This window comes from Platichthys flesus, chromosome 5 (assembly GCF_949316205.1).
Source record: "Platichthys flesus chromosome 5, fPlaFle2.1, whole genome shotgun sequence".
Classification (NCBI taxonomy): Eukaryota; Metazoa; Chordata; class Actinopteri; order Pleuronectiformes; family Pleuronectidae; genus Platichthys; species Platichthys flesus.
Genome location: NC_084949.1, coordinates 9,429,717 through 9,440,678, shown reverse-complemented (window position 1 = coordinate 9,440,678; position 10,962 = coordinate 9,429,717). Strand labels below are relative to the sequence as shown.

General features: G+C 47.5%; 1 protein-coding gene across 1 annotated transcript; it reads right to left on the bottom strand.

Annotated features, from left to right (window-relative positions):
* Positions 1-5,100: 5,100 nt before the first annotated feature.
* On the bottom strand, positions 5,101-8,977 carry LOC133953398 (uromodulin-like). Its single transcript, XM_062387308.1, has 8 exons — positions 8,609-8,977; positions 7,185-7,499; positions 6,707-6,889; positions 6,335-6,483; positions 5,866-6,108; positions 5,587-5,746; positions 5,409-5,484; positions 5,101-5,308 (listed from the first exon to the last, which is right to left on the bottom strand). The coding sequence occupies exons 1-8, from the start codon at positions 8,975-8,977 to the stop codon at positions 5,289-5,291; spliced, it is 1,515 nt and encodes a 504-aa protein (XP_062243292.1). The 3' UTR covers positions 5,101-5,288.
* Positions 8,978-10,962: the final 1,985 nt, after the last annotated feature.

Here is a 10,962-nt window from a genome sequence, read left to right as displayed (position 1 = left end):
CCCCTTTAAGTGAACAGCCCCATTAACCCCATAGCATTAACTTTCATTTAACTTATAACTACAATATCACAGCATATATCAAACTAATAAACACCACACAAAATGAAAGAGAAAGTTGCTGTGCAGTTTGCAGTTCTGTGACTTCTCCTGGCTTTGTGTAAGGTCTCTGCCTTAGCGTTGCTATGGAGTTGCGCGCTCAGATGCTAGTTCTTAGTTCTTTCCTGCAGGACATCAAGTCGCTGCTAGGAGTTTGGAAAAGCTTGAGATGCGTGAAGATTTCCTTGAAGAGATGAGTTGGAAGCTGCACCTCTGACCTACGGTTGTTGGGTGGGAAGACAAGATATGAGCTGGAGCTGGCCGCCTGCTGTCCTTGGAGGGTCGATGGAAAGAGGAAGAATTGGGGTAGACCTTGGTCTTATATAGGCCCGGTGACCTCACATGTCATGGGCCAGAGTGACCAATAGGAGTTGAGCATTGTGGCTTTTCACACTTCTGCGTGAAGTTCCTAATAACAAAAGGAACCTGTTGCCCCCTAGGAGACTGAGTTCCTCGGCTTTGCCAAGAACAAAGAAAACATGTTGCACCCTGGGAGACTGAGTTTGGGAGGCTTGCTCGAGGACATGCGGCCAAGTGGTTCCACAAAGACATTTTAGTTATGCAACTCTGAAGAAGAAAAACTCGTATAATTATTTCCAGCCAATCAAACGTTAGGCAAGGAATCAAAACTTAGTTTCAATCATGCAGAAAGAAGAAGTAGATTTCAACCTTTCAGCAACAGACTTTCCTGTTTTTCCCGTAAATCATTGGCTCCACACTGAAAACACAGCTTATAATACCCTCATCATCATCATCCTCATCATCACTCATCGTCATCCGCTTATCCGGGGTCGGGTCGCGGGGGGAGCAGCTCAAGCAGGGGGCCCCAGACTTCCCTTTCCCGGGCCACATTGACCAGCTCTGACGGGGGGATCCCGAGGCGTTCCCAGGCCAGTGTTGAGATATAATCTCTCCACCTAGTCCTGGGTCTTCCCCGAGGTCTCCTCCCCACTGGACCTGCCTGAAAAACCTCCCAAGGGAGGCGCCCAGTGGGCATCCTTACCAGACGCCCGAACCACCTCAGCTGACTCCTTTCTAAGTAAAGGAGCAGCGGCTCTAATCCGAGTTCCTCACGGATGACTGAGCTTCTCACCCTATCCCTAAGGGAGACGCCAGCCACCCTTCTGAGAAAACTCATCTCGGCCGCTTGTACCCGCGATCTCGTCCTTTCGGTCATCACCCAGCCCTCATGACCATAGGTGAGGATAGGAACGAAGATCGACCGGTAGATCGAGAGCTTTGTCTTGCGGCTCAGCTCTCTTTTCGTTACAACGGTGCGGTAAACAAAAACGCAATACCGCCCCCGCTGCTCCGATTCTCCGGCCAATCTCACGCTCCATAGTACCCTCACTCGCGAAGAAGACCCCGAGGTACTTAAACTCCTTCACTTGGGCTAAGGACTCATTTCCTACCCGGAGTAAGCAATCCATCGGTTTCCTGCTAAGAGTCATGGCCTCAGATTTAGCGGTGCTGATCCTCATCCCAGCCGCTTCACACTCGGCCGCCAGCCGATCCACTGAGTGCTGAAGGTCACAAGCCGATGATCCAATGAGGACCACATCATCCGTAAAAAGCAGTGACGAGATCCTCAGACCACCGAACTGCAACCCCTCCCCACCACGACTACGCCTCGATATCCTGTCCATGTATATCACAAACAGGATTGGTGACAAGGCGCAGCCCTGGCGGAGACCAGCACCCACTGAGAACGAAACTGACTGGCTGCCGAGGACCCGAACACAGCTCTCGCTTTGGGAGTACAGAGATTGGATGGCCCTGAGGAGAGACCCCCTTACCCCATACTCCCGCAGCACCTCCCACAGTTTCTCCCGGGGGACCCGGTCATACGCCTTCTCTAGATCCACAAAACACCGGATGGTGGACCGGATGGGCATACTCCCAGGCCCCCTCCAGGATCCTTGCGAGAGTGAAGAGCTGGTCCGTAGTTCCACGTCCGGGGCGAAAACCGCATTGTTCCTCTTCAATCTGAGGTTCGACGATCGGCCGAACCCTCCTTTCCAGCACCTTGGAGTAGACTTTACCAGGGAGGCTGAGAAGTGTGATACCCCGGTAATTGGTACACACTCTCTGGTCCCCCTTTTTGAACAGGGGAACCACCACCCCGGTTTGCCACTCCTTTGGAACTGTACCCGACTCCCACGCGATGTTGAATAGGCGTGTCAACCATGACAGCCCCTCAACACCCAGAGCCTTTAGCATTTCTGGCTGGATCTCATCAATCCCTGGGGCTTTGCCACTGCAGAGATGTTTGACTACCTCAGTGACCTCCAACAGGGAAATTGACGACGAAACACCATCAACCTCGAGCTCTGCCTCCAACATAGAGGGCGTGTTATTCGGATTCAGGAGTTCCTCAAAGTGTTCCTTCCAACGTCCGACGACCTCCTCAGTTGAGGTCAACAGAGTCCCATCCTTACTGTACACAGCTTGGATGGTTCCCCGTTTCCCCCTCCTGAGGTGCCGGATAGTCTTCCAGAAACACTTTGGTGCCGACCGAAAGTCCTTCTCCATGGCCTCTCCAAAACTTCTCCCACACCCGCTGCTTAGCCTCCGACACGGCAGCAGCTGCAGCCCTTCGGGCCTGTCGGTGCCCTGCAACCGAGTCCGGAGTCCTCCAGGATATCATATCCCGGAAGGCCTCCTTCTTCAATCGGACGGCTTCCCTGACCACCGGTGTCCACCACGGTGTCCGAGGGTTACCGCCCCTTGAGGAGCCTAAGACCCTGAGGCCACAGCTAGCCACCGCAGCTTCAGCCATGGAGGCTTTGAACACCGCCCACTCTGGCTCAATGCCCCCAACCTCCACAGGAATGCCAGAAAAACTCCGCCTGAGGTGTGAGTTGAAGATACCTAGGACGGGGGCCTCCTCCAGACGTTCCCAGTTCACCTGCACTACTCGTTTGGGTTTACCAGGTCTATCCGGAAATTTCCCCCATTCCCTGATCCAACTCACAACCAGATGGTGGTCGGTTGACAGTTCCGCCCCTCTCTTTACCCGAGTGTCCAAAACATGCGGCCTCAGATCAGACGACACAATCACAAAATCGATCATTGATCTTCGGCCTAGGGTACTCTGGTACCAGGTACACTTATGAGCACCCTTATGTTCGAACATGGTGTTTGTTATGGATAATCCATGACTAGCACAGAAGTCCAATAACAAACGACCGCTCGGGTTTAGATCAGGGAGGCCGTTCCTCCCCACCACGCCTCTCCAGGTGTCTCCATCGTTGCCCACGTGGGCGTTGAAGTCACCCAGCAGAACTACGGAGTCCCCTATTGGAGCCCCATACAGGACTCCATTCAGGGTCTCCAAGAAGGCCGAGTACTCTGAGCTGCTGTTTGGTGCATACGCACAAACAACAGTCAGAGTTTTCCCCCCTACAACCCTTAGGCGCAGGGAGGCGTCCCTCTCGTCTACCGGGGTAAACTCCAACACCGCGGCGCTCAGCCGGGGATTTATGAGTATCCCCACACCCGCCCGGCGCCTCACGCCCTCGGCAACTCCGGAGAAGAATAGAGTCCAACCCTTATCCAGGAGTACGGTACCAGAGCTGAGACTGTGCGTGGAGGTAAGCCCCACCAGATATAACTGATAGCGCTACACCTCCCTCACAAGCTCCGGTTCCTTTCCCCACAGCGAGGTGATGTTCCACGTCCCCAGAGCCAGCTTCTGCCGCCCGGGTCTGGTCCGTCGAGACCCCTGACCTTCGCTGCCACCCATGTGGCTGCGCACCCGACCCCAACGGGTCTTTCCACAGGTGGTGGGCCCATGGGATGAAGAGAGGGGGGGTGCCACGTAGTTTGTTCGGGCTATGCCCGACCGGGCTCCGTGGCAAACCCGGCCACCAGGCGCTCGCCATCGAGCCCTCCGTCTGGGCCTAGCTCCAGACGGGGGCCCCGGGCTTCCTCCGACCGGGTCACATCTCCTCTCCTTCCGTTATTCATTGAGGTTTTTTGAACCATTCTTAGTCTGGCCCCTCACCTGAGACCACTCTGCCATGAGAGACCCTACCAGGAGCACAAGGCTCCAGACAACACAGCCCTCAGGTTCATAGGGACACGCAAACCTCTCCACCACGATAAGGTGACGGTTCCAGGAGAGGTTATAATACCACTTACCAAAAATAACTTCAAAAGAAAAATCCCCTGACTCAATCCTGGTACTGTCACATGATGTTTACCTCTACAGTGTATGCATCCCACGAAAACGCTACGAAGGAGGCCGCCATGACCACCAGAGCGTTGCGCACTAAGCGTAACGCTCTGGCGTAAGCGAAAGTTTTTCTTTCCTTTGACATTACTGACATTAACAAGTTTAACTCTTACACCACTGTCACACTCCTGAGCGGAGAATCTTCCTCCACATTGTGCTGTCTATAAAGCAAACTCAGTAAAAAGCCGGTAGGAAATTCTCCTGCCATCCTCTGGAGGGCATATCAGAGACACTCATACCACCAGAATAGAACAAAGGAAGGCACTGATCGAGTGAAACCTCAATATTTGGTTGGGAGATGACCACATCAGGATCACTAATATCAATCATGTAATCTGGTTTTACTTTTGTTATGAGCAGAAAAGGTTGGATCACATTTATTCACACATCACAGGATCAGGCCTTCATCTCTGCAGTACATCTACCAGCAGAGATTCTTCAGAAGAGCCAGCAACACAACCAAAGACCCCACTCAGCATCACCTCCTCATACCAGACTCAAAGACAAATTTTAACCCTCAGGCCAACAAATTAAATTTACACCACCAAAAACTGCCACTGTCTTCTCCTCCCCACATAAAAAAAGGACAACTTGCTCTACTTACATTGTGTCTTTGCACAACAGACTATATGCACACTTGCTTTTGCACATTCCCGTTTACCACTGTTATTGCCTGCCTCAGTATGTATGGGTGTATATTTATATTGTGCTATATAAAAAATATACATGAAAATAAACACAGAGAAGAAGAAAAGTACTCGGAAATTGATTTTTAATTTCTTCAATCATTTTCACACCTCATTACACAGCTAATAAAAATTAGGAAAACCACTATGTGTTACGATTCAATTATGCAATGTAACATGTGTTTTTTATAATCAATTTATGAAGAAATTCAAAAACAAATAATATCACACTATGAAATGAGTTAGTTTTGTTACGATATGTTTCCAGCTCATTCAGTGGACTTGGACCCTGAGGATAAAGAAGAAAGAGGAAAATAATGGTGAATTATTCTTTATTGATCATTGTGTTGACACATCAATCCTGAGAGCACATAGTTAATCATACTCACAAGTGATTGGTCCAATGGTGAGGGGCTTCAGAGGAGCAGAGCTGGAAACAGAGCGAGATGTCCTTATTCTGCAAGACTATGAAAAGGAGGGGGAATAACAGATCCAATCAAAACCAGTGTAAAGCTGCAGTGACTATTGATCGATAATTCTATTGATAATGTGAAACTTCTGACGTACTGGGGCACAGCGGGAGCTCCTCTGGTCACACAGGCTGAGGCTGCAGTGGAGGTAAATGTCACTGTATTCACCGTGGATCAGGAAAAACAGGGAGGAGAAACGAGCCTGTCGGGACAAGCCGCTCTCGATCACTTCCACTTGCTGTCGGTCAGTGGGGCACCTGGCAGTGAGGATGGAGCCATGTCATGTCATGTGGGCCATTATACATCACATCATACACAGTCTTTTCCCCCCATTTCCATTATAAACCACAGCGCAATGATGAGGAGGAACACTTACTTGTTCTGGATGAAAAAGTATCGTGCAGTATCATTGGGGTTTGATGAGTCAGAGGCGTAGCAGTTCTCCAGGACAACTACAAAGCTTGGGTCTCTGACTAATACAGAGACGCCCACATGCAGAGGTGAGCCCACAGGGAGCGTGATCAAGCCAGATGGATAAGGCTGAGTGAAGCTGGAGGTGTGGAACAGAGACATGGAGGCTCGAGCTTTGCTACCTAAGCCTGAGAGGCCAACTGCAGTCCTGTCAAAAATATAAGCCTTGTTATTATGATGACCTTAAATCCTATACAGGTGACATTGATGTGTCCTGGAGGTATAAAGCCACTGTGGCAAACAGCAGTGCATGCCTACGCTGACATGATTGGTTAAAAGTAACATAGACTAGACAAATTTTCACCAGGTTCGTCTTGTATATTTTACAACTGTAAAAAGTGAGTGAATGTCGTATTCAATAAAAAGGTACTTACGGCAGCACTGGTCTGACTGCCACATTCATGCTGGTGTCTGTGTCGAGGGGATACGCACAGGAGAAGGGAAGACTCACAGGACGTGAGAAGGACACATTTCCTCGGTAGAGGAATAAAACGTTGGAGTAGATGGCGTGTGTACGGTTGGTCTGAAAGACAGAGAGTGGTTCAATTATCAGTCACAAGAAGCTCTATTACAGATTGAGTGGTTTCGTCATACAGGCAGAAGATCTGGGTTTAAGATATTGTCTCTGCAAGTTCCTTCTAATCTGAGCTCCTTGCAGAGGAGTACATATGGGAACCAATAGCTAAGTCTTGATTATCGTAATAATAAATGAATGGACATAACTTGAAAAGGAACAAAGTATTTACCCTCAGTGTGTTTCCACAGGCACCTGCCTGAGCGTCCACCTCATACCAAACTACATCATTATGCATTCTGACCCAGGAGCAGTTGCGAACTGCCAGGTTTCCGGAGAGTGGGTTCAAACCCATGGCTGTTATGGCAGCCATATTTAGCCCCATTTGAATTTTATCATGTCCACAGATGAGCTGAGGAGGCTGGAGTGGAGGGCGTTGGACTAAAGAAAAAGTTTTAAAAAGTCAGTAAATAAAAGTTTGGACAAAAGAAGATGAGATGGTAAATAACAGATTAGCCTCACTGGTGAAGAAGCTATGACAAACACATGCAACAAATTACTGTTGATTAGACACACAGATGAAAGAGAGACTTCAATAAGATTTCTATCAAAACTTGAAATCAGTGTGAAGCCAATATTCCATATTTCTGTTCTATAGTATTATCCTATGTTGTCTGACAGGTAGATTTCATTGCCTTTAAATCTTCAAATAAGCTTTTACCTTCACAGACGACACCAGCATCCTCACTGTGACCACAGTTGTGATAACCAATCCCTCTGTGCTGGCAGTCTGTCAGCTGTGATTCGCTGCCGGAGCAAACAACATCGTCCAACCAGATGGGTCCACTGCCCGGTCCAAACCGTACACTTGGTGCTGACAGGACCCTGCCACAACTTAGCTGTCTGCACACCACCTGAGCATCAACCAGGTCCCATTGGTCATCACACACCGTCCCCCACTGTCCACGGAGGAAGATCTCTACTCTGCCAGAGCAGGAGCTGTTTCCTCCATTGGCCAGGCGGACCTGTCCCTCGACTCCTGTGGTGTGGTGCACTGCTGTTGTTCCAGGGGTGCCAGATGTGAGTGCAGCAGAGGTGAAGGTCTGAGATCCTGCATCAGGAGTGGTTGGTGAATCTGTGGTGTGGTGAACTGCTGCTGTTGTTCCAGGGGTGCCAGATGTGAGTGCAGCAGAGGTGAAGGTCTGAGATCCTGCATCAGGAGTGGTTGGTGAATCTGTGGTGTGGTGAACTGCTGCTGTTGTTACGGAGGTGTCAGATGTGAGTGCAGCAGAGGTGAAGGTCTGAGATCCTGGATCAGGAGTGGTTGGTGAATCTGTGGTGTGGTGAACTGCTGCTGTTGTTACAGAGGTGTCAGATGTGAGTGCAGCAGAGGTGAAGGTCTGAGATCCTGGATCAGCTGTGGTTGGTGAAACTGTGGTGTGGTGCACTGCTGCTGTTTTAGAGGTGCCTTGCTGTCCTGGACCAGGAGTGGTCAAAGGAACTACAACTTCTCTTTTGTCCACCTCTGTTGAAAATGAAAAAACATCAGTGTGCAACAAAGAGTTTTTGTTCATAAAATGTAATTTAAATATTTAAACAAAAGGACATTATATTCTCTATAACACTTACAATGGATGGATTAAATGAAAAAAATAAATTTGTTGTTAGAGAGGGGAGTTTCAGTACCTGCACAGTAGGCCTGATAGCATATTTTCGGCTTCACCAGTTTGTAGACGTAGTAGTTTCCATTGCAGAGTTTGACATTGATTTTGTCCGTTGTATAAGAGCAGCAGCCAGAGAGCCAGTTACCACATATATTCCGATTAACAATCACTCCTGGCTGTGTGGGATGAGGCTCTGTTATCCATAGGGGAACTTGTGTTCCACACCTTTTTCTCTGAACACACCTCTCAGGAACATGGGCACTGGTTTTATTCAGGAACAGACGATACCAGCCTTGCCAGTTAACATCTCTGTCACAGCGTGGTTTCGGATTCATTTTGTTATCTGCCGAACGCCAGTCATTGTGCAGCTCAGTGTAGAGCTCACAGGGGTCAGCGCAGCTGGGGACCCCATTTTTACTGATGCAGTCCATGCCTGTTGGGCAAACAGTGTTTCCACACCTGAACTGGACAGATTTGGAAGAGGGCCCAGATCTGGCGGTAGAGGAAGGCTCCACACATATGAAAGAGCCTGGTGTGTTGTGGCACACCTGAGTCGGTGCACACGGTGGGTCTGGGAGGGAGCACTCGTCAGTGTCCACACAGCCGCTGTCTTGTGACCAGTGATAACCTTGGCTACAGCATGAAGAGTCACTGCAGAGTTTTGTGTCGTAGCAGGTGAGACCGTCGCCTACGAAGCCATCTTTACAGACACAAGAGAGGACCGGGCCACTGAACGTGTCTCCTCTTTCCTGTGACTCCTGGCACATGGATTCAGTGTGACATGAATCACAGCTGGAGACAAGTGTCCCTGTGAAAAGTACAAAGACAGTTTGATCCATGCTCTTGTAAAAGTTTATTCGCTTCTCCAAATGAAACCTCGAAAACCAAGATAGAACTGCCAGAAATAAATGTAACTTGTCTATGAGCACAGTTACACAGAAAAGTGATCTTTATTAACATCAGTGGATTTGTACGGTTGATAATTCTCACGTTAAAATGAGTTTCGAAATCAATGAAATTTGAAAGGACATCGTTTAAACTGAGTGTGGTGGGTGTTCTTCACACCCTGCAAGAGTAATAGGGTTATAGGGAATAAGCAATCTATGCTATCTTTTTATACAATACATTTTCATTAAGTCCTAAGTTTCTATTCCTTCACTCTGTGGACTTGGACAGTTAGACTCTGTCTTTTCTCATGAATGTCACTTTCAGCTCTCTCTGAGGCTTCCACCCCCCCCCCCCCCGCTAATAGGGTTATTTATTTGGTAGTATTCCCTCATGCTTGTCAAAGGTTAAAGACAGAGGGTGAGGGTTAAAGACACACCTTGCGAAGCCTTAAGAGGAAAATAGTTATTTGTGAATATTGGCTATAGAAATACATTTTGTTTGAAGGATTAAATAGTTGGCAACTCTGAATATACAATGTCCAGATACTTCAGAATCAGTAGCTCAGCTGGGAGGCTGATTTAAAGTTATTTAAGGACAGATTTAAAACTTAGAGAAAGTGTAAAATAAACCGTCATACTTGTGAGGTGTGGTCTGGGAACACATTCTGCCAATTTCACCAACATTTACTCTGTAATCGGGTGAGATGAAATTTAAGATGACGTCGAGATGACAGAAAGTCAGATTCACTTACCTGAAGTGTTGTCTGTAAAAAACTGCAAAATTATGAGCAAGAGCAAACCCCCAGGCATCTCCATCATGGACCAAATCAACGACACAAACTTGCTGAAAAACACAAAAGAGACGTATGAAAATCATATGTTAACATTATGATCATGACTCAACTTTGCCACTGTTTGTACCCACCTTGAGAGAGTGAGTGGAAATCCAGTAGATGCTGCAAAACCTCTCTGTGAGATATGCCTATTGAGCGAGAGCATGATCATTTATAGGCCCGTCTCTGTGTGCAGAGGACAAAAGGAGGAGATCTTTGTTGAAACAAATAAGCAGGTCATTGATAACGCTGGTTTGATGTGAGATAAAACAAGTTACTTAATAATGAATATTGGACAAAGGATCCAATTCAAACATAACCAACACACAGGCAAAAGCCCTTTGTCAATATATGCTATGGTTCTTCAATCATTCCCAGGTTAACGTAAAGTACAGGAGCCCTTTTGCTTTTGACAGGTTTGCACATTCCAGCAATATTAACCTCCTCCGGCCAACAACCGGGACAGACTGTTGTAGTGGATGAACCTATTCAAAAAGGTCCAAGGTCCCACATTATTTAACAGCATCTCACTGTTTTCATGTTCAGGTTTGACGGAACAAATACCATTTGCGTCAGTTTCTGGAAAAATTGTTAGGGGGAAGTATATTTCCACTAGTATGGTCATCATTAGAGCACATACCTCCGCCAAGGCCAAACAGTCCCCTTGAATTCAGTCGAGCTGAACCAAATTATGCAAACTCATAGATATCAGTTCTCTTAATATGTCTGATCAGGTGATATTGTTATGTTAGTCCCTGGGAAATTGTCAAAACTGTTAAAGATTGTGTGCAGATGGATTCTTGTTTGACCCATGTCCCATCCTTCCACCAAGTTTCATGATAATCTGTCCATTAGTTTTTTTGTAATTCTGCTGACAACAATCAAACAAACAAACTAGAAGAGCACTCAGCGCATACCTCCACCAAGGCCAAACTGTCCCTGTATGAAATTTAAGTTCACAACATCCAGATTTATATTTTGTCCTGCACCTTATTTCACACACTGGTACATAGCAGTCCCCAGAACATGTCAGATTTTTTTCAGATCCATGAATCTGCGAGAAATTAAGAAAAATTAATTCATAATGTTAAAGAAAGTGAAAGA

Excerpts from the sequence above, each read along its gene's own strand:
- LOC133953398 (XM_062387308.1), bottom strand. The coding sequence starts at position 8,977 with ATGGATCAAACTGTCTTTGTACTTTTCACAGGGACACTTGTCTCCAGC. Across the intron at positions 6,890-7,184 it reads TCTGTGAAGGTAAAAGCTTA|CAGCTCATCTGTGGACATGA; the intron begins TTTGAAGATTTA and ends CTCCAGCCTCCT. Across the intron at positions 5,747-5,865 it reads TACTTTTTCATCCAGAACAA|GTGCCCCACTGACCGACAGC; the intron begins GTAAGTGTTCCT and ends CCTCACTGCCAG.